The following is a 22,159-nucleotide window of genomic DNA, read 5'->3' on the forward strand; positions in this document are numbered from 1 at the left end:
ATGGGGTTTTGAGCCAAGCTAATAAACTTACATGTCTTCCCCACTACTGAAACCGGTTTACTTGGTCCTTCAGGGTACACAGCATAAATACTGACAGTGTACTTCTTATCCTCCTCCAGACTGTCAATCACATGAGAGGAAATGTCTCTGGGAAGCAGCTGCTCATAAATGAATCCTGGTCTGTTGGCTGGAGAACAATCATAAATGCACAAGAAATAATACTTTAAAAAAAACCTCTTTATTAGAACCCATTACAGCTTTCTTTCAACAAACCCCTCTGGAAACAAAGTTAACATCTAGCATGCACTTATGTCAGCATACATCTCGGGATGAAGATCTTGAATCCATTTAGCTTCCCCTGGGGGGGTGTCCAGCCGAGGCGCAGGGAGAACAGGCCCTCCTCAATAACACGGAAGTTTGAAACTTCGGGCAAAGGCGCTGAAAGACAGACACCTGTTGCTCAGGGAAAGATGACAGCATACAATTAAAAATAGAGACACTAGGTGCATGAGCAGACACTCACTTGTCTTTACTTTGATTGTCGCAGAGTCTCCTATGAGGCCTGGGTACATGGCATAGACGGTGAGGGAATAGTCGGTTTTGGGACTCAGCTCTGTCACCATGGCTGTGCTCACATCTGCCTTCAGATCCATCTGTTACATACACAGACAGCAGAACAAAAGGATCTGAGTGTGTGTATGTTTGAGTGTGTATGTTGTGTTTCCCTGAGACATAAAGTGGAAGACAGAATGATGTTTAGAAGAGGATGATTGATTAAGAGGAAGAATGATCAAGTCAGAGCAGAAGATAAACATACCTGGAGGCTCTGCAATGGAACAGAGAGACATTTTTGGGAAGTACGCTTACATAAATATCCTGCTGTTTTGCCTTTATTGCTTCAATTTCATTTATATATCTAACTCTAAAAACCACTGACATCTTTACAGTTTGTTTAGACTTTTGTCCACGATAATTAAATTAGGTTTTATGTTGCGTTTTATAACATAATGCAGAATCTAGGCAGAAACAAAGAAGCACTGATATCATTGAGACGACTGCTCATGTTGATTGCTTTTGTAAATGTTTCACCGAGTTTGGAGTGCTACACAATGACTGCAGGAGAGATAAATCTCACTGAAATGAGTCCACTACTTAGACTGATCACAGGGGTGAGCTGCTGTTGTCAGCTGTTTTAACTTTTAATATGAGAAGTTCATGTAATCGATGTGTTTTAAAGAGGAATTCCATGGAGAGTGAGGTGATTAATCAGCAGTAAAAAAAAAAACTGAGATGTCCAACTAATTCATGAATTAAATGCTTTACTGTCTATGAAAGTCAGTATGATGACATATTGCATGCTCTAGCTCAACAATAATGCAACAGTGACCTTATCTATGGACAATTCCTCACCTGCCTCTGCTGCACAGGAAGGAGTTGTCCCTCCGAGCTCAGTGGAGTGACCAGGAGGCGATATCCGGTGACATCACCCGTGGCCTGGCTCCACGTCAGTCTAAGAGAACTGTGGGCCAGTTCGCTAACCTGAAGGTCTCTGGGACCCACCACACGTTCCTCGCCTACGATTAAAAGTAAGTGTAGAAAGAGTGATGAGACAGACGGGATGAGGAGCGGAACATGGAGCAGAAAATATGCAAGTTGATGTAAAATATGTCTACAAGATAGATTATGTTAGCAAAGAAGCTGCAGAGTACAGTGAAATAAAAGAACGTTATTATTCATTTTTATTATACCTTTCAAGTGCGAGAGTGCAATACAATTCGTCAATATGAAAATGCAAACAGCTGTCAGTGAGTAGGCAGCTTTTTCAGCATATTACGAAGAACTTACTAGGCTGGGAAGTTTTCACAGGACGTGGGGGTTCAGAGGCAGTGAGGCACACTCTGCGGGACAGTTTGGGGAGGATGGTGTCCATGGTAGAGAAATCAGTGACCGGCAATAGATGCTCGGCATGTGGCTCCGACACAACCCTCCTAAGCTCTGCCTCATCAACCCCCGTGAGGCCTGGTTTTCAGTATAAATAAGAAGATAATGAAATAAAGTCTTTTATGCCAAGGTGCATAAAAATGTTTCATAACCAATTCAAGATGATAAACAAAAAAAATGTGCACATATGACAAGATTTTTTTAAAGGTATTATTAACAAATTTTTGATTATGTGGAAGTTTACTCGATTAATGCACACTGTGTGGATATTAAATGGTTTTGTTTGTATTTTTTCTGATCTCCACCAGGGGGAGGTGTTGCATTTTGACAGATTCAATATGAAAAGCTCCAATATGTGCCCATATACACATATATTTTACATATAAATAACCACAGTCGTTCAATTTCTGGAACGAATCTCAGTTTGTGCAAGTGGGCCCTAAATGCCACTGGGAGATTTTTGCATTTTGCAACTCTGAATAAGTTGTCTACAGTATGAAATTTGCACATAAACAACATGAATGTGCATGTTGATTTCTTACGAGGTCTAAGGCTGCATAGAGCAGGGAGGCGCTGACATAATTTAATTTATGCTTTCCAGGCTGCTCTAGCTCTACAGGTAATATTGGCTTTGCATTAGCGGTCAAGATTCATGTCGAGCTGCCACGCGGTGGTGATAAACGAGAGGAGCAGGTTTCGGTGTCAGTGGTGGGGGTGGGTGGGTTGGGAAGGCACAGAATTGCCTAATGAAAAATGACTGCGATTAGCACACCATTGGCTAATGAGCAGTAATTATTGCATCGCTGCAGGCTGTGAGGAGTAAGTTGTGGGCTTGTGTGCTTATGCCTGTGAGTAGGGGGAAAAGGGCAAGGTACTGTATGTGCAAGTAAACTTGGTGTGTATACATACAGAAGCATGAGCGCGCTCAGGTACTCAGAAATAAGACTCCTACACACAAATACCCACACTGAATCCAATGAATTCAAATGCACAGGACATGAATTTCTAACTGCAAACACTGCAGATAAGCGGGCAGAGCTTGGATAAAATCTGAAGGGCTGCTGCAGTGGGGATGTTGAAAGAATTCACAATAGCAACTTCCACACTCACCTACTGCAAAGACAGTAATTCCATTGTCTGCTACTGCTCTGACTGCAGCACTGACCTGGTCGTCCGACTGTCCATTTGTGATCAAAACAGCAATCTGCACAGGACAGAAAATGGCATATGTAAAGAAAAGACAATAATGTGAAGATCTGCTAATTCTTGATAAATGAATGCATAATATAAAGCTAGTAAAATGTATTATATTTAAACACATACGGGTCATTTTCAGCTGCTCTCTTTCAACCTCTGTTTTCAACTATTGTTGGCATCACTGGAGGCTTAAATCAAGCCTCCAAACAACATTTGTTTGTGTTAAAAGAGCATCCATGCAAACAGTACCATTCTCATGAAAGCCTCCAAAGCCTTTTGATGCAGTTTAGCACATAATTGAAAACATAATTAAATAAATCAGACCCAAACTCAAAGTGGAATTCAAGGATGCTGGCTTGCAGCTGAGTCTAATAATTTCCCCATTAAGGAAAATTCTCTCAGTTCACTCAAAGTTCACCCCTCAGTCAGTGAGGAAGGGAGGTGGAGAGCATCCACAGGAGAATGTAGTTGCTGCTTTGCATGCTGTACAATTCAATATATCAGCCTAATCCTCAATTCTCCACCTTCCCATATCCAGTGTGCTGTAGCAAGATGATTCACACATGCACACAGAGATAGAGAAATGATTAGAATGCTAACCAGCTGTGTTATACTGTGACTACACTACAGTATTAGACTGTCAGGGAAATGTGTCTGATAGAAAAGGAGAGTTGTGGGAAAGAAAGTGTATCTGGATATTTGACAAGGAACTTCTGAGACAAGTTGGTGAATGTGGCATTTTTGTTAGGATCCAAGAAATGCACCAAGCCCAATTTAACACTTGTTTTTTTAAGGTCATTGGCATAAACCAAGTTGAGTCACTGTGGATGACCATCTGTTGGATGTTTAGCAGTCACGCCTTATCTCCATCTGATAATCGATGAAAATCTGTGGTGGAAAATGTATTTTCTTTATCTTTTATTTTTCCTCCAAAGCACCAGAGAAAGCAAAATAAATCCTGTTCCCTGTTGCACCTTTCAAATATTATCAATTTGTATTCTCAGCATATAACACGATGGTTTAATCAGATTCACAGCTGTGTGAGAATGGTAAACCTGTTTATTTGTTTTTTCCACATGTCCTGTGGAGTGGAAATATAGATTCCTGACTAGTCATTTCCTTTCACACAGGGCCGAAACAGACAGTACATGCATGTTTTTGCAGCATGGGTAGTAATCTCAAATCAATAATTTCCCCCAAAGCCTGTGAAACAACATGTTGTCAAAAATATCCAAGATTTAAATTTCTCTTTTTCAGTGTATAACAATCCACCTCGCTGTGTAAAGCAGCGTACCTTCGGGACAGAATCCCGCCTGATGACGGGGCTGAAAACAGAGTCGACCAGAAACTGGAGTGCCATGCCAGTCCTCCTGGATCCACCTTCATAGGGAAGGTCTTTGATGGCTCTGAGTACCTCCTCAAGGGAATTGTAGTCTGTCAAAGCAATCCGCATCCTGCATGGACATAGAAGCACAAAACTGGATCAGATAGAAACATTTTTCCACATTAGACCACAGAACTGTGTATTCTGTCACCGTTCCATCAGAACCAGCAATAACTCCTTCAGCTATAGTAGCTCATCTGTTGGATCAGACAACACAGGCTAGCCTTTGCTCCCCTAGTGCATCAATGATCCTGTTGCTGGTTCACTGGTGTTCCTTCCCCAGACCACCTTTGATAGATACCAACCACTACAGACTAAAAATAGCCCAGAAGAGCTGCAGACAACCCAGTTGTCTAGCCACCAACATCTGTTTCTTGACAAACTTGCTCAAATCCTTATCCTTGCCCATTTCTCCTTCTTGTAACAAATCAAACACATCAACTTTCAAGGACAAAAGGTTCATGTGCTCCCTAGTATATCCCACTAGATACTGGAGCCATAATGTAGAGATGATCAGTGTTATTTACGTCTCCTGTCAGTGGTCATAGAAAGTGATCATGTAGAAAAGACAGCTGAATATAATTTATGCCAAGCTGCCACAAAGGTTCATGCGATGTGCCAAGCTCAGGACTGACTTCTACCTTGGAACATCCCCAAAGACAGTGACTCCAAAACGGACCCCATCAGCTCCGACCACATTGTCCTGAAAGGAGGAGATGATGGCTGAGATGAAGTCTTTGATTCTGGAAAAGTCTTTATGACCCACGCTCCAGGACTCATCCACCAGAAACACTATGTCGGCCTGAACCACTGTCCTGCATGCTGAGGAAAGAAGAAAAGATTAATTAATATGTGTAAAATGGTAGCATATACATGAAGCATAGAAAGACACAATAAGATATATTTTAAGAAGATTCAAGAATTAAAAAGAAATGCACTAATACTAATACGTAGCTATTATTCCATTACCTCGTCAGTAACTTCAAAAAAGGTGAAACTTCTATATATCTCTATACTCTCTATATCCTTTTTTGTATTTTTATGGCTCGTGGATTGTGAGTTCTCCAAATTCTAATTCTACATAAATACCCAACAGTTCCTGAAAGCTATGCTGCCTACAGATTGGTAGAAACTGTTATCAACCACTTAAATGGCACTTTACACCGTGGTTTACTGACACATATCGTTTGGTTACCAGGGTAATATCGGTTCTCTGAAAACCGACTGAGAAAACCAAGTGAGGTTTTAAACAGAACTCACTTTTTTTTTAATTTACTTAACTAATATTGCCCTCATTTGAGCTCATTAACTAAATGTTTTAATCTATTATCTAACACTATCAGTGCTACTTTAATAACTTTTAGTATTATAAATTGCCCAAGCCATATTTGAATATTTTATCCTTTAGTTAAAAATGCAATCTATCATTTTCAGCTACTGAATTTGGGTTTTTTTTTTCTTTTTTTGCTGGTTTCAAGACTTGAATAAGACATTTTATCAAAATGTAATTCTCCATTACATTTATCTTTAAGGGTTTCCCTCTGAAACCTCAAAAACACTAATTTAGCCTCCTGCTGCTTCAGACATCTTTAATTCCTACACTGACCACCAGATAGCAGTCTTGTTCCACCTTGCTGAGGGGATTCCTTTCATTTGCTTCTGTCATGCAGCCAGAGCCTCACACAAATCCTTATGAATTTTTAATGAGACACAAGTGAGCCAAAGAGACTATCAATATTCTGAGCACTCCAGCAATAAAACTTTAGTACAGCGATGAGAAACGCTTAGAATAATAAGGTAAACACACCCAAAATCAGGGTCAGTACCCTTGCCCAAGCAAACAAACGCATTTAAAATAAGAATCTGCTGGGTTTGATGGGATTTAGATGCTTTTTTGAGTGAACTGGTGCACTGAATACGCAAGTGCACCGACACATATTCACATGCACAAACTGCTGTGTCTGCAAACACCTTGTAAGTCAATATTCTGGTATTGCATATGCAATAAACCAAAGTGACAACAGCATTGATTAGGCTAGTGAATAGGAGATAGGCGCAACTGATTGTTCTGTAAGTGATAAGCGATTCTCTGCTGTCTTCTATTTCATTATCAAGCTTTCTCTCCTCTATTATCTCACCCTTCTTCCTTTGGCTGCAATCCCAGGATTCACTGGGGGTGACATATGTCTTCAGCCCATAGCGGCCTAACATTATGTTCCTCCTCACACACCTATACATTTCTGGCCATACACCAAGGAAACAAAATATCACCGGGAATAGCATTATGGAGGCCTCTCAAGCGCTATTATCTTTGGAAGCTGTAGTATCATATATTCAGCAACAGCAGATCTATTAGCGAGGACTTATACTCATTGATGCACTTTGAAGAGATAAAACAATGTTCATACTTTCCGGTCCGAGTTGTGCCTCATAAAAGCAACTACCTACCCTATAATAAACATGTGGCTTTTCCATTTACTGGATGCATTTCACACTTGAAGGATTTTAGTAAACGCACATAAAATGTTGTGAAGACTGAGCAAAGAAGCAGCTGGAGGTTGGTGTCTGTCAGACAGACACAGACTGGGATGGAAAACAAGATCAATTATCCAGAAGTTCGTCTGTCTAGGCTTGCAGGTGAGATCGACATGCCCAGGATAAGGACACAAAACATGCTGAGAGATTAGGAATGGTTTTCTTGAAGGTTATCTATGTTGATATCTCAAAGGTTGCATACACCTTGGTGTTGGACCACCACTGATTTCCACATTAGATGTAGCCCAGTGGCTTGAGCATATGCTGCAGAAAATTCTGCCAAGAAAGAAAAAGCCTCAGAAATATTGATGCATTACTCCAATTGCCTCTGACAAGATTAAGACATGAGATCATAAGATGTAACCCATCAGAGAGCACACATCAATAAAAATGCAATTAACAATAACATGTATTGTGCTACAAAATAATCGTTAAGAACATAGGTGAGAACAGGAAGTAGTTGCTCAATAAAGCCTATTATAAGCCTAAGGGCCCTTTGCTTTCTAGGGCTATCAGTCATTGTGGCAGCACGGCAGTATTTTTGTCTTGGGCTCCACCAACTACTGAGATTAAAATGGGATTTTTTTATATTACATTTTCCCAATGAGCCAGTTGCTAATTTTTTAGTGCATGCTGTTTAGTGTTGGGCAGGTATGCACAGTGAGTTTGTCATAGCTTATTTAATGAGAACAGCTGCTTACTGCTGCAGAAAAGACAGCTGGCAAAAGTGGCTGAAACTGCTTCTCTCAGTAAGTTTGTGGGATCTAAATCACTGAGTTAAAAGAGGCTACAAAGCACTAATGATGCTGAAAAGTTGGGTTAAAGTTATCTGATTGTTTCTCACAATAAGCAGCTTCCATACATTATTGCTTATTTGTTGCTTGTATGAGATGAGATTATTTAATGACAATTATACAAACCTATTTCCTGTGTTTTATGAAACACAGGACCTTAAGAACAATGTTGGGTTAACAATTAAAACTATAATTAATCAACAGTAGGAGGACCTGCATAGGAAGCACAGCTTTTAATGTATTCTTGGGCTATTTATAACCTTCCATAATTCTGCCCAACAACTTTACCAATCACCTTCTGCCAATCACAATCCAAGTGGAGGAAATCTAACTTTTGATTGGCTCGTTGACCTTTTGGTGACATCCAATAGCACCTGAGGCTGGAGTACTGTATCTAGGGGGATGGGTTTGACAGCGTAGCTGACAGAGTGCTGTACTGTACATGAGGGCAGCAGATGTTTAAATTCCCTGACTAGACAGAGTCTGGAGAGAAACTGTAGCTGGGCTAGTGTCTGCCCCATGTACCAATCCAGGTGTGGAGATTTAATGATGGAGCACTCGCACAGACTCTATTCATTGAGCACCTGCCCTTTCCTTGGCCTGATCATCCAACCTGTCTAATTTATAGATCTGTGCACCAAGCTAACAATTGGACACGTGGCTGTGACTCAGAATAATACGTACCTAACTCTTTTTTCACAGACAGAAAATTAAATGGAGAAAAATGACTGCAAACATGAGTCACTGAGTTAAATAAATCAATCATCAAGTAACTGAGGGGGTGGAAAAAGTAAGGAGGAAAGTTGATGTGCTATAGGAGAAGGGAAATTTCACACAAATTAATTCTGTAAGCATGCAGTACAGGTTTATAAATATCACGACTCACCTTCAGCGTGCGCTGCAACACTTTGATGAGTCAGATAAAGGGACAGTAGAAAGATGCACACAGAAGAGTGACCCATACTCTTCCTCGTCTTCCTCCTTCAGTCACCTTCTCCTCCTCCCCAGTTCCTCTCTTCACAAATGCAGTTCCTAAATTGCACTTCACAGTCATCAATCCCACCTTTTCTTTTCTCCTATCTGAAAAATATGCAAAAGAACAACAAGAAGAAAAAAGTAATTACAGGCCCTCAAAGATAAACATAATCAGCTTTTTTTTTTTTTTCATTTGTGAGGGAGTTGGAACTCTTCTGCAGAAGCCAAGCTTTTGGTGTTTGCTAAGAGTATTTTTTTTTAATTACAGTAATACACAAAGAAGAGTTTAACAGCGTAGTTCTGCTGTACTCAAGAGACTTGTAGACATGTAACAATGACTGACTGGCATACTAATCAAATAAATAGGTCCAGGTTAGAAACTTTCATGTCATATTATACATGAACTCGGATGTCTTCTTATACACTTCCATGTCCTTAACAAGTGCATAATGTGTTTGATAATTATTATATGTCCAGGTGCAGGCAGGAGCCTCCCTGTAAACACTTTTATAACAAATTCCACTGACGCCAAGGAAATTAAAGCATCAAAGGGGTTTTTATACTGTCCAATAAGGACCCGTTGATTTAAAGCACTTAGCATTTAATGTTATTGTGTTGATAATCTACTGTAGCTGTCTTACAAAGCAGATCCTCCTGGGATTTCAACATACAGGTTGGCGTAAATGTGTAAAACTGTTTATGACATGCTGTTTAGTGATGAAAAAAAGTCCTCTATTCAAAGGTATAAAAGTTACAAGAACCTTGAGGATACAACTCAGCGATAAATCATTTGATCACAGCCAAAACAGAGACAGGATAAGTCATAAATGGAGTGCACTGTACATTTCTAATCATAACTACCTCTTTAAGATGTTTGATGGCTTTATGGCTTAAGCTAACATGCCATTACAGTGGCTTTGACATAGTGTGCTGGATAAGTCATATTTGCAGTTAAAATGCAAACATTAGAGTCCTGTTTTTATGGCATATATTCTTAATAATTTCATCAGCAAGTGTGGGCATCTTTACGAAATAAGATGTTTTGGCAGTTTGCTGCTCTGCAGGACTCAGATCTGTATTATTGCAATGCCACAAACTTCCCAGGAGTGGAAGTCTTAGCACATTTACCCCAAGGCCAACGGAAAATAACATTCTCAGAAAAATAGCAAAAAACAAAGAGGCTTTGTTAGCATGTTATATGTTAAAGTTCACAATCCACAGGACCATGTTGACCACAAACACCTCATATTAACTGTGAAGCACGGTGGTGGAGGAGCGATGATTTGGGCTTGTCCATGACCTCCTCTTTATACCAAAGTATTCTAGAGTCAAATCCAACAGCTAAAAATTGACAACAGTGATCTCAATCACAGCAGAAATCTATAACAGAATGGCTGAAAAACAAAGATAATCAAGGTGTTGCAATACCCCTGAAAAAGTCCAAACCTCAACATGGCTGAAATACAGTGGCAGGAGAGCTGTGCATAAACCAATGCCTACAAACCTCGATTAACTGAAGCAACATTGTAAATAATAGTGGACCAAAATTCCTCCACCACAATATGATAGACTTACAACGTTGTATAGACAACAATTACATTTGTACAAAAGCTGGTTCTACAAGCTACTGAATCATAGTTTTTCACAAGAGCCTATGCAGTCCTGTGAAAACGTGTTTTTTTCACGTGACAGCAGATAATGAGAAGAAAGATAAATAAATATGGACTGTAGCTACAATGTTAAGATAAAAAAAATTACCAGAGTTTGGTTTTGGGTGTGTGAAAGGCAAAGTGGGTGGAGATGGCCAGTATTTCTAACAGGCACATTCAGATGGATGAGTTTCACCAGTGAAAACACAAGCATTCTTCACAAGAATCTAGATAGAGGGAGAATAATAGTTTTTGCTATGAGAGTAAACAGAGGCCCAGTAATGATCTGGAATAGAGAAAATCCTTCTCTTATCTTTTTGACTGCAAAAACCGCAAGTCTGATTTTCATTCGTATGCTAGCTGATTTATAGGAATATTATCTCTCACAGTGGTGTACACCTGGTTATTTCAGAAATGCTCCTTTCTGTCTCAGTTAGCTGGGGGGATGTGCCTGTGTCTGTATTATAGGCTGTTTAAGGCAAGTAGGAGAGTACTCTGAAAATATTACTGGAGCTTCTTTACTCTGCCCTTGGTTTTCACTACTTGTGATTGTGGCTCAAAGAGTTGGCAGTTCGTCTTGTAACCGGAAGGTTGCCGGTTTGAGCCCTGGATCGGACAGTTTTGGTCGTTGTGTCCTTGGGCAAGACACTTTACCCTACCGCCTGCTGGTGTTGGCCAGAGGGGCCGATGGCGCGATATGGCAGCCTCGCTTCTGTCAGTCGGCCCCAGGGCAGCTGTAGCTACAACTGTAGCTTGCCTCCACCATTGTGTGAATGAATAGTGGAATTGTAAAGCGCTTTGAGGGCCCTGAAAAGCGCTATATAAATGCAATCCATTATTATTATTACATAGAAATTGATTATGCTTTGGGTCAGAATAAATGACTAATGCATTTAAAAACTCCCAGGTACTCCCAATGTTATGAGAATAAGGCAACCTTTTGTAAATATCCCCTCAGATTTAATATAAAATTAACAATGTATGGATGCGTTTATTCATTAACAACTAACTATTGTACTTGGTTCATCTCTCTAATCTCAACACGATTCATGTATAATTCTGCCAGAAGTGGAACAACCCCGGAAAACATGTTTCATATGGGCCAATTTCATTATTGGACACAGGATGCTATTATTCTGTTTATTTGGCACATAAATAGGAACATATCCGGCCCCAAATAATAGCTTTATTAAGAATAGCGTCTCCTTTATGTCTGCCATCTTTGCATCATGCATCACACTCATGTATTCTTAGTTGGATAAGATTAACATAAACATATCAAAAATTCAAAAGCTACTTTTTCCTAGCATTTTGCCTAAAGCTGTCAAACTACTTATAACGCATCTTTTGTTACACTAATGCTTGTTGAGTAAATAGACTCTAAAAGATAAATACACTAGGAAAATCTACACATTTACTGCAGTGTACAACCCCCAAATATTCTTATCATTATGTCCTCATAGATATAGTAAGAACAGAAAGCCTCGAATGACAAAGACCTTGGACAAAGAAGAGAAATGGGGAGTTAAAGGGCTTGTTAATATTTGCCACTGTTAATGGGCGGCCAACATGATTTTGTCTTGCCTTTTATTACCACTTCTAGCTCCAGCACGGCAGTCCACAACGGACATCTCTGAGGTTGTATTAAGCCAGGATATCTCACTTCTAACATAACTTCTTTCACCCCTTGGTCATTCTCAGACTTAATCAATAGACAGCTTGCTTGTGTGCCCCGCTCTGAGAGCATGGGTTAAGTTCAAAAAGACCTTTGACTGCAAAGATTTCTTTCTTCTGAGTCCCGATGCTTCCACAGACCTCTTCATCTTTCCCCAACAAGCTCAGCTTTTCAAGACGGACAAGGAAAACAGATCAGATGTTCAACTAATAATTGCTTTATGTTTTTCAGTTAGCTAACAAAGAAAGAAAAAACGTATTTCTTTCAGCAACAGGCCAGACACTATGTGCAGACATGCCCAAATTAAAACAGTCTGAAAACATAACTCAGGGCATGCATTATCTCCCATCCATCCCCAACTCTCACACTTACTGCAGTTTCAAATAACTGAAAAAGTTTACATGAACAAAGTCAAATTGGTCAGCGTCTACACAGATACCACCTCAACTTGTGACAAAAGAATATGGACAACCTACTTTATTAAAGGATTAAATGTAAGACCAGCATCAGAATGTAAGGAGACTAAATCTAGCATTTAATTCTATGCCGGATAAAAGCTTTAAAATGCATGGACTAACACAGGGAACATTGTTTGTGTTATGTGTTACATTAGGTTTGTATCCATACACTCTTTATAGTGGATTGTGCACGTACGTCCGTGTCCGTGAGTATTGCATGGGCATGTGCAAGTTCATAAGCATAACATCAAAGAGAGACCTGCCTTCACTCAACTTCTACACATGAGATGGAAACAGAACAAATTTCTTTTACCTTTAAACATTTACAATCCATCCATCGAGCTAATTCATAAACTTTAATGCTTACCCCATGAGAGCATATTTCACCAATAAATGTATATAATGATAACATAAAAAATAAACCAATCAATATGAAACAATCTGAATTCCAGAAAATTCCTCAGTGTGATTTGACCATCTGGTCTGACTAAGCCAGAATGGCTGAAGGCTGAATAGTTTACAACCTCTGCAGATGGAAGTGAGAGCTGGCAGGCTTGAACTGTAATATAACACAGCCAAAAAACTACATTCTCCCGCTGGCTGCCCCCTCACATACCAATGCAGATCTGAGATCTGTCTCTGCACGTATCTTCTTATTACTGAAGTGAAGGGAGGACAAACTCACACTGTGTTGTGAAGAATGGCAGCCGGTATTCATCATTCATCATCATCATCAACCTTCGGACCTAAATAGGTTTGCATCTCTACTTGGAAAAGGTGTGAAAAAGCAGAATGTGAAAGTCTTGTGACAGCTTCACTATGGTGAAATTCTTTTGTAAGCCTTTTCTTTTCAGTGTATACAGAAGTTTCTAGAAGAAAATATGGAAATATATTCAGAAATGTGCCAACATCTACTTAAACATTCAATCAAATTTTATGAGAATGAAATTAAAGTATTATGTGCTCCTCCAAATATTGTAAGGGCCACCCTAGCAGCTCTGAAATGATTTGAGATAAACATCCTCACACTGATCATGCTAACCGGTGTTGATCAGGTGTGCAGTTTTAAACATTTAGTAAGACTTATTTTTTTGAAGACATTAGGTTTTAAGTCAAATTTAATTAGTTGTTGAGATATTTCAACCTAAACCAGTATTGGACCAAAAACATGATTAATGACTACCATAATTTCTCATGCCCAATATCACAGCTTTCAATAACAGTACTACAGGATACAGTGCAGAGCAAAAGTCTTAGGCCATGTTTCATTTCTTTATATTTTGCTATGAAAATGGGAAATAGGTTCAGGGATTAAAACATTTGCACATATACATACACAGCCTGAACTCTCTTCAGGAATATTTCAAAGCTCCTCTTTGGATGCTGGCTGACTTTGACTCCATTCTCTGTTAAGATGATCCCAAACTGTTTACATGACTCAGTCATGGATCGGCCTCCCCATTAGATGTTTTTCTGTGCAGTTATGCTTTTACTGCACTGGCAGTGTGTTTGAGATCTTTGTCATGCTGTAAATGAATAGCTGAATAGAGATGGTACTGCATGGTGGATCAAAATCTGATGGCACTTTTCTGCATTCATAATAAAAGATCCTAGCACCACTGGCTATAATGCAACCCAAACCATGACAGAGCCTCCACCGTGTTTTACAGATGGCTCTAGACAATCACTGTCGTACCTCTCTTCCTCCCAACATAGTGACACCAAATTGAATCATGAATTTCAAATTTGGATTGATTACTCTATAAGATCTGCTGCCACAGATTTAAAGTCAAGTTATTGTGGCTTTTCTCTCTGTTTACCTTCTTAAAGCCACTGTTCCACAGAGAAAATTTCTGATGAGGCTCCAGCAAACATTCGAAGGATCAACTGAGTCAGGTGTGACGTTTTTGCTGGATTTTTTCCTTTTTCTTAAAGACATTAATTTCAGACTCTCTTCATCTCCTGTGGATTTTTAGACCTTCCACTTGTTCTTTTGTGCCCCACTAACCAGTTTTCTCAAACTTTTTAAGGAGAGACTGCACACCTTGCAACGACACAACAAGTTTTCAACTAATAGCAATTTGGAAATCACCTTGTTGGTGCAAAAATACTAATTTGTGCTTGTCAAACTGTGTTATGACTGGCATTTTTCATAGATCCAAATGAAAGTATTTCTCGTATTTCTCCAATCAAAAGCTCAGCTTAGCTATAAAAACAGTTGCAGTGGATGCATGGGTATGCACACTGGGATTACAAACACCTTGCTACCTTCAAGAAGAAAAAAAATGTGCTTTTTTTCTGTCAGAGGCCTTTAGTTTATCACTGCAGCGAGAGGATTAAATAATGTTTCCAAATGAAGTTTACTGTCCCTGGCCCTTCTACCCTCTCTGTGTTCCCTATCTCTATTTCTCACCCACATCCACTCACACATCACATGCCTGCAAGTCTAACTGCATGTCAGCTATTTCTACATAATGGCATTTTCCACCTCACCACTTCACAGGATGGATTATCCTTGTAGGTGGGAAACTGGTGACAGTGAAATGACACACACACACATACGCGTAAGGAAGCACACACAGAAACACAGCTCAGAACTACATTGTATGATAACAGATGTCTTTGGTGCAACACATCATTTCTATAGCTAATACACACACTCACAAAACCGCAGACTCTCATGCACAGCTCAAAGGCTGCAGTATGGCTACTGTCTTAATATCTCTTTACATTTGCACGCAGCCAACACAGACATGTCTACGCATGGAGGGAAATCGACAAGCATTCATTTGACATAGTTTCATCTCCTGACAATGTTCTTGCAAACAACCTGGTATGCTCTTATTATTCATGACACACAAGAGTTTACATGACTGTAAAATGCATTACATCTTCTTTTGTGCTCCTTTTCAACCCGAATGTTTAAAATCTGCAGAAAAACACAGCAGTCATCCAAAAACAGACAACAAAGCATGCAGGACTTTGGCACTGCATGGGGATGTCTGTACATATAAGTGAGTGTTCTTTAACAGAGGAGGATGTCCATTCACAGCAAATAATGTATCTGATGAGCACTGATATCAGACAAGTTAAGCTATTAAAGAAAAACTTTACTGTAAAAAGCAGCAATAATGGCTCAGTATAAAAAGTCCAGACACTTACGGTGCAACAAGGGTATCTGAGCAGTTAAGAATTCAAAAGCACCCTGTAAAGCACCATATTAAAAGGCAGTTAAGCTAATGGCTTTTCAATGAGCCCATGCATTTTCACTTACCAATACACACAAGTTATTATCTTCCAAATCCAGGTGATTTTCTTTTGAGGGTAAAAAGAGGAAACCCCCCCCCTAAAAATACATATAAAAAGCTGCATCCGAGTCAGGCAAAAGCAATTCTGGATTTTCTGTTGTATCCTTGTAGAGGCAGTTATTAGAGACTAAATTGGCATGTGTGTGTATCTATATGTGTGTATCTGAGTGACAGAGGGGGTAGGCGTGTAAGAGTGAATGAATGAAGCAGGATTTCTTTCCTGGGCTTTGCTCAGGCACAGAAAAGTTTGGGAAGAGGGGTGGGGGTGACGCTGCAGCAACCTGTTGGCTCAGAGGGAGAGAGAGACACGGAGGTAAAGGCATAGATGCATACTGAGAGAGAGGTGGTGGTTTCTGTGGAGCTTTGGCCCTGTTGCATTGTTACTTTTCTAACAGTGCTTGTGTGTAGCACGGAGGCCTCAAGGTGACAGAATAACTGGCAAAGAAAAACGGTGTTAAGTACTTTGAGGTTAACTCTGCAATAACCCACAATCATACTGCAAGTTGAATCTTCCCTCAGTCAGGACTGTGAAAATCAATCAAAAACTGTCTTTATGCCAACAGAACGACTTCTGCATGTCAGTAAAAATAATATTCAGGATTTGACACCAAGTGCTGTGTCTCACATCTATTACTGTGTGCTTCATTTGGCAGCATTTCAGTTTCCCAGAATAAAATATTGATTTGCAAACCATCCAAAGTGTCAACAAAAATCTACCCTGACTTTGCACAATGTTCTATTCATCCTATTATTCCTTATGAAACATCAAATAAACAAAACACAACATGATAAAAGTACAGAAAACAGCTAGGGTTAGGTTGTCGAACCATGAGTTCTTGCTCCAAGCTATGTATACTCACACACAGACCCATCATCAGAGGCTATCGAGGTTATTGCTTTATTGCTTGTAGAGCATGCAACTCCTCAAAACAGAAGGGGGGGTGAAAAGAGAATAAACCTATCATGTTTAAACCCCCCCCCCCATCTGGTGTGCGAGTCGATGTGTGTGTGTTTCTGTGTATGCTAAGGGGCAACGGGTCATCTTTATGGACCCCAGGAATGTGGTTACCAATTTCACAGGTTTTAGCCAGCTGGCAGTCTTGACATGCTGTAACTCAACACAAATACTGTACTCTTAAGGCGGAGTTCATTCAGATAACAGTCATGAGAGGTGGTACAATGCATCCATGTAATTTTACTATTAGAAACCGTTCATTACCGCCTGACACAAAGATGCAAAATTATAGTGGCGGCTGAAGTAATATCTATCTTTTTACATCTATAAAGAGTATATTCATCACCACCCCAAGATTTCCAAATAAATACTTCCGGAATTTGTGTAGAAATAGTGCAAACATGTAAACAATGACTCATCCCATGCAGCTGCAAGATCAAGTGGAAAGGTCTTGGGCTGAAACATTCAAGCTACGTCCACACGTACATGGGTATTTTTGAAAACTGAGATTTTCCATTTTCGTTTTAAAAAATAATCCTGTCCACACGTAAAGGCAGAAATGAAGGAAAACACTGCTAGGAACATGCCAAAGCAACAGGTGGCGATATATTCCTAACCGTGTAGAAATGATGGCCAATCAGAAGTCTAGAAGCCTTGGTGGGAAATAGTAAACAAAGATGGGGCATAGAAGCAGAACTGAGTCGTATGTGTGGAGGGACAGTAACTGTGTGTGTATATGTAAGCATTTAAACACTGCAGAGAGTACAATTAACAGTAACAGTATTGTAGAAATTCATTTCACCGAAACAATAACGTGGCGCACAGTGTGACGTCAAAAAAGGCGCACACCTTTGACGTTGCGTTTTCTGCGTTTTCTCCGTTTTTCTTGTCCACACGTAAATGCAAAAACGGAGTTTTCAAAAATATCCACCCTGGCCGGAGTTTTTAAAAATCTCAGTTTTCAGTGACTAAAAACGCCGTTTACGTGTGGACGAAAGGTGCAAACGCATAGAAAAATCTGCGTTTTCAAAAATACCCGGATACGTGTGGACGTAGCCTAAGAAAACACAGAACCAAATAACTGCAGTTCCTTATTTAGCCACGTGAGGCTCCATACTTTCAGTGAGTCTATCTCCCTAAACTCCAGTGTTAAAATGGCCAACGTTAGGGCAACAATATACATGTTTACTGAAGACCACTTCCATTCCACCCTCAGTAAAAACTGTGAGTTAAAAATCACCTTTTAAAACATATTAAGGCTTAAATGCTTATTTGGATTCTTTGTTTTGGATGACATTTGGATGCTGTTGTCTTGGTTGGTGTTCAGCTGTAATAAGCAACTCTAAAGAGTCAACTGCTCGTGTTTCTATTGAAAGTGTATTTACTTTTTCAATTTGTTTTTTGCTAGCCGATATCACAGTTACTATGTAGATGCCCCTTGCTAACTTTACAGCTAAGCTTACGGCTAGCAGAAGTATTAGCTATGGTGTCATGGTCTCTTCTTTTTATGACAATCTGTAAACATCTGGGAACCGAGAAGACAAGTTGAGGAGACGAGGAGTTCTATATCAGACAAGACAAGTCCCATTCTTACCGACGCTCAACACTCGTTCTTTGTTATGATTTTTATTTCATGATGCACAGAATATTTTCAGTTGGTTAAAGGTCATCACCGCAGAGAGGCTAGTTCAGAACTTAGACTCTTTTATTACAAAGCGACGCAGTATAGCTTAGTACTAACTTGCTGAAATACGCAAACCTTCCCTGAAATCAAGCAGAGCGTTTATTCCTCTAAAGCCCGGATATAACTTTCAGCAATGATGGTATTTTTCCAGCTCCACCAGCACTAATGCACCCCCATACCATCAGAGACACAGGCTTTTTAAACTGAGCGCTGATAACACACCAGATGGTGTATGTTCTCTTTAGTTTGATGTTTTCCAAATGAAATAACAAAATTTTGATTCATCTGACCACAGTTTTGCTCAGTCCATTTTAAATTAGCTTTGGCAGAAAGGAGATCGTGGTATTTCTGGATGATGTTCACATATGGCTTCTTCTTTGTATGATAGAGCTTTAATCTGCATTTGTGGATGGTGTGGTGAACTGAGTTCACAGACAATGATTTCTGGAAGTGTTCTTAAACCCATGCAGTGATTTCCATGACAGAGCTACGCCTGTTTTAATGCAGTGCCGCCTGAGGGCCCAAAGATCACAGCACAGGCTTCCAATATTAATTTTGACCATGTCCATTGAGAATTTTTCCTGATTCTCAGAAACTTTTGATGAAATAATGTACTGTAAATGGCGAGATATTCAAAGTCTTTGCAATTTTAGGTTGAGGAAATTGTTCCACGATTTGTAGATGCAGCTTTTTGCACATTAGTAAACCTCTGCCCATCTGTACCTCTAACAAACTCTGCTTCTTTAAGATGCTCTTTTTATACCCAATAATGTTACCGACATATTGCTAATTAACCAAATTAGTTGCAAAATGTTCCACCAGCTGTTTCTCTTTAATGCAACTTACCCATGCAGCTTTTTCTTGGCTCATCGCAATTTCTGTGGCATGTTGCTGCCATTAAATTCAAAATTAACTAATATTTCACATGGAAGAGTAATAGTGCCTCAGTTAAAACATTTTATATGTTTTCCATAATCTATCATAGATAAAATATGGGCTTATGAGATTTTCAAATCATCGTATTCTGTTTTTATTTACATTTAACTAGTGCTGTCAAGAGATTAAAAAAAAATAGAGATTAATTAATTATGATTTTTAATTAATTGATCTAATTAATCTCTTTTTTAATCTCACCTAAAAATAGCTGAGGAAAGCCCTCAACTTATTGTGGCAGACCAAAAGACTGATATAACAAAGAAAGTGACTTTATAAACTCATTTATTGTTTAACAAACGTTAAACAGATGCAACCATTTACATACTGTTGTATTCTTTTGTAAAATAAGTGGAAAAATAAATACAAATAAAATCAAATAAATTAAGTGCTGCAAGTTAGCACATCAGAGTTGCTCTTTTCTGAGCAATACAGCACTGAAATTCCTCTGCTTCAGATAATGAAAAATAACACTGACATTGCAGTGCTGCAAGTTAGCACATCAAAGTATTCTTCCATCACAAAAAAAAGTGCTGAACATCAAGCAATCTATTCTAGTAGGCTACAAATGACACAGCAGCTATGCTGACCACATGTGTCTCATTTCTTCTTCCTCAGCCAGTCGCTAAGACACACCAGCCTGGTAACATTTTCTGGAAGCAAGGCTGCCCTTTTCTTTTGCACTATGTGGCCTGCAAGGCTAAAGAGTCTCTCACAGGGTACAGAGGTAGCTGGGGAGGCCAGGTACTTTTGTGCTAGGACTGACAGCTTTTCATAGACTCCTGAGTGAGCATACCACCACTGCAGGGGACAGTCATCAATACTGATGCTGGGTTCTGCTCTGTAGCGCTGCAGCTCTCCAGACTCAATTCCATCTTCTGAGTCAGAGTCAGACCCCAGAAGGAGTTCGCTCCTCCTCTTCTTCTGAGCTGGTCCATCATCCTCTGTGGAGGGCTGGAGACTATCTGCTCTTCTGGGCTCTGCTGCCTGGAGCATATTCTCCAGAATGGTCCACACCTGAATGAATGAATGAATGAATGATTGTGATTAAAACTAAGTGCTTTTTTTTTTTTTTTTTATTTAATCTTGTAAAGAACTTTGTGTTCCATATAATAAATAAAAGTTTGATTTGATAATGAATTGGACTCATTAGTCCAGCTTAACCTTATTGTCCTACCTGTTCCCTCTTTTCTCTTGGAAGACATTTCAAATCCTTAAACCGTGGATCCAATGCTGTGGCCACCTCAAACCATATCTCGTTGCCATTAGCTCGTCGTGCTGCCAGATCCTTCTGGAAGGCATTCTTGAACTTCACCACGTAGGCAGGATCATCATCAGTAATGTCCATGACACGGTACAGATGGCGAAAAGCAGGCAGCACTACAGAGCAAGAGACATAGGCCTCACCACCCAGCAGCTCTGTCACATACCTGCAGAGGTGGAGAGGTTTGCTAAATAAACCTAGCTGGATTCATTTAAATCAAAGTGTAACTGATTTCCAATTTAATTGTCCTTAAAAGTTCCTTGTTATGTTCATTAATTTTGATTTTACACATGTAACAGTAGTTTATATAATTAAAATGGGAAGGTGTTTATTTGAACTTACTTGCATGGTTCAAGCAGGAGCTCCAGCCTCTGCAGTTTCGCCCACTCAGCTTCGGTTGGCAAGACCAACCTGTGGTTCTGTTGGTCCAACGTAGCCTGGACAGCCTCTCGGTTACATAGGAGGCGTGAGACCATTGCGAGAGTCGAGTTCCACCTGGTGGGTACATCCTGTATAAGTTGATCGCTCTTCTTTCCGAGTGCTACTTGTTGTTGGTTAAGTTCTGTGGTACTCGCAGGGCTTTGTTTAAAATGACCAACAATCTTGCGGCACTTTGCCAGTACACCGACAAAACCACTGCTATCGAGACATACCGTGATGGTCCTCTGGAGAATGTGAGCATTGCAGGCGATGTGCTCATATGGAAGTGCTCTCATAGCAGCCAGCATGTTTGCTGCGCTGTCTGTGCCAATGGTGGATATCTTGTTTTCAATACCCCAGTCATTTGCTACCTTGAGGAACTGTTCGGCGCATTTATCAGCAAAGTGCCTGGTTTCTGTTCTCATGACGGTCAGTGCAAATGAGTTGAGGTTCCACTCACTATCAATAAAGTGTCCAGTCACCCCAAAATAGCTGTGGTTGCCAGCTGAGGTCCAGTGATCTCCGGTTATAGCAACACAGTTGGGAGAATCCTCCGCCAAAATCTCAAGTTTGTTTTTCTTTTCGCCGTCGTACATTTTGCTGATTTTGGTCGTTACTGTAGTCCTGCACGGCGGCTTGTATGACGGGTCATTGGACGCAATTTGCAACACCTCTATCAATCCTTCGTCCTCTACTATATTTATCGGCCTACAGTTCATCGCTATCCACTTGGCAATAACATTAGTCAGCCTGTCGGTCGCAGACTTGCTCATACGAGGGGTATTCTCTAGTTTTGTTTGGCGAAAAGCTTTGCTCTGGCTTGCTATATTGCTAACGTCTTCACTGCTAGCTGTTGCTGCACTCGCGGCTGGGTGCTTTGCGTTGAGGTGATAGGCCAAACTTGAGCTGCTTCGGTGGTAAGCAAACTCCTTCTTACACTCTAGGCAGACCACTTTACCTTTGTCAATGGTGCCGTCGGGGCGTTTA

At 40.0% G+C, this 22,159-nt stretch overlaps 2 protein-coding genes across 2 annotated transcripts in view; both read right to left on the minus strand.

Annotated features, from left to right (window-relative positions):
* The window catches only part of col7a1l (collagen type VII alpha 1-like), a 76,852-nt gene extending 60,669 nt beyond the window's left edge, over positions 1 to 16,183 (minus strand). The window contains exons 1-10 of the mRNA XM_026146767.1: positions 15,883 to 16,183; positions 8,738 to 8,931; positions 5,164 to 5,344; positions 4,433 to 4,592; positions 3,052 to 3,145; positions 1,846 to 2,019; positions 1,411 to 1,574; positions 524 to 653; positions 322 to 438; positions 32 to 187 (exon numbers count right to left, since the gene is read on the minus strand). Coding sequence (XP_026002552.1) covers positions 32 to 187; positions 322 to 438; positions 524 to 653; positions 1,411 to 1,574; positions 1,846 to 2,019; positions 3,052 to 3,145; positions 4,433 to 4,592; positions 5,164 to 5,344; positions 8,738 to 8,813 — 1,252 coding nt within the window. The 5' untranslated portion in view covers positions 8,814 to 8,931; positions 15,883 to 16,183. The remainder of the gene's footprint in view (positions 1 to 31; positions 188 to 321; positions 439 to 523; positions 654 to 1,410; positions 1,575 to 1,845; positions 2,020 to 3,051; positions 3,146 to 4,432; positions 4,593 to 5,163; positions 5,345 to 8,737; positions 8,932 to 15,882) is intronic.
* A 3,594-nt stretch (positions 16,184 to 19,777) lies between these two features.
* Positions 19,778 to 21,852, minus strand: LOC113009076 (zinc finger BED domain-containing protein 1-like). The gene is made up of 3 exons (XM_026147153.1): positions 21,095 to 21,852; positions 20,666 to 20,918; positions 19,778 to 20,505 (listed from the first exon to the last, which is right to left on the minus strand). Exons 1-3 carry the CDS (start codon positions 21,766 to 21,768, stop codon positions 20,089 to 20,091), a joined length of 1,344 nt encoding a protein of 447 aa, XP_026002938.1. The 5' UTR covers positions 21,769 to 21,852; the 3' UTR covers positions 19,778 to 20,088.
* Positions 21,853 to 22,159: the final 307 nt, after the last annotated feature.

This window comes from Astatotilapia calliptera, chromosome 17 (genome assembly GCF_900246225.1).
Source record: "Astatotilapia calliptera chromosome 17, fAstCal1.2, whole genome shotgun sequence".
NCBI lineage: Eukaryota > Metazoa > Chordata > Actinopteri > Cichliformes > Cichlidae > Astatotilapia > Astatotilapia calliptera.

Excerpts from the sequence above, each read along its gene's own strand:
- LOC113009076 (XM_026147153.1), bottom strand. The coding sequence starts at position 21,768 with ATGTACGACGGCGAAAAGAAAAACAAACTTGAGATTTTGGCGGAGGAT. Across the intron at positions 20,919-21,094 it reads CTCCTGCTTGAACCATGCAA|GTATGTGACAGAGCTGCTGG; the intron begins GTAAGTTCAAAT and ends CCACCTCTGCAG. Across the intron at positions 20,506-20,665 it reads CAAGAGAAAAGAGGGAACAG|GTGTGGACCATTCTGGAGAA; the intron begins GTAGGACAATAA and ends TCATTCATTCAG.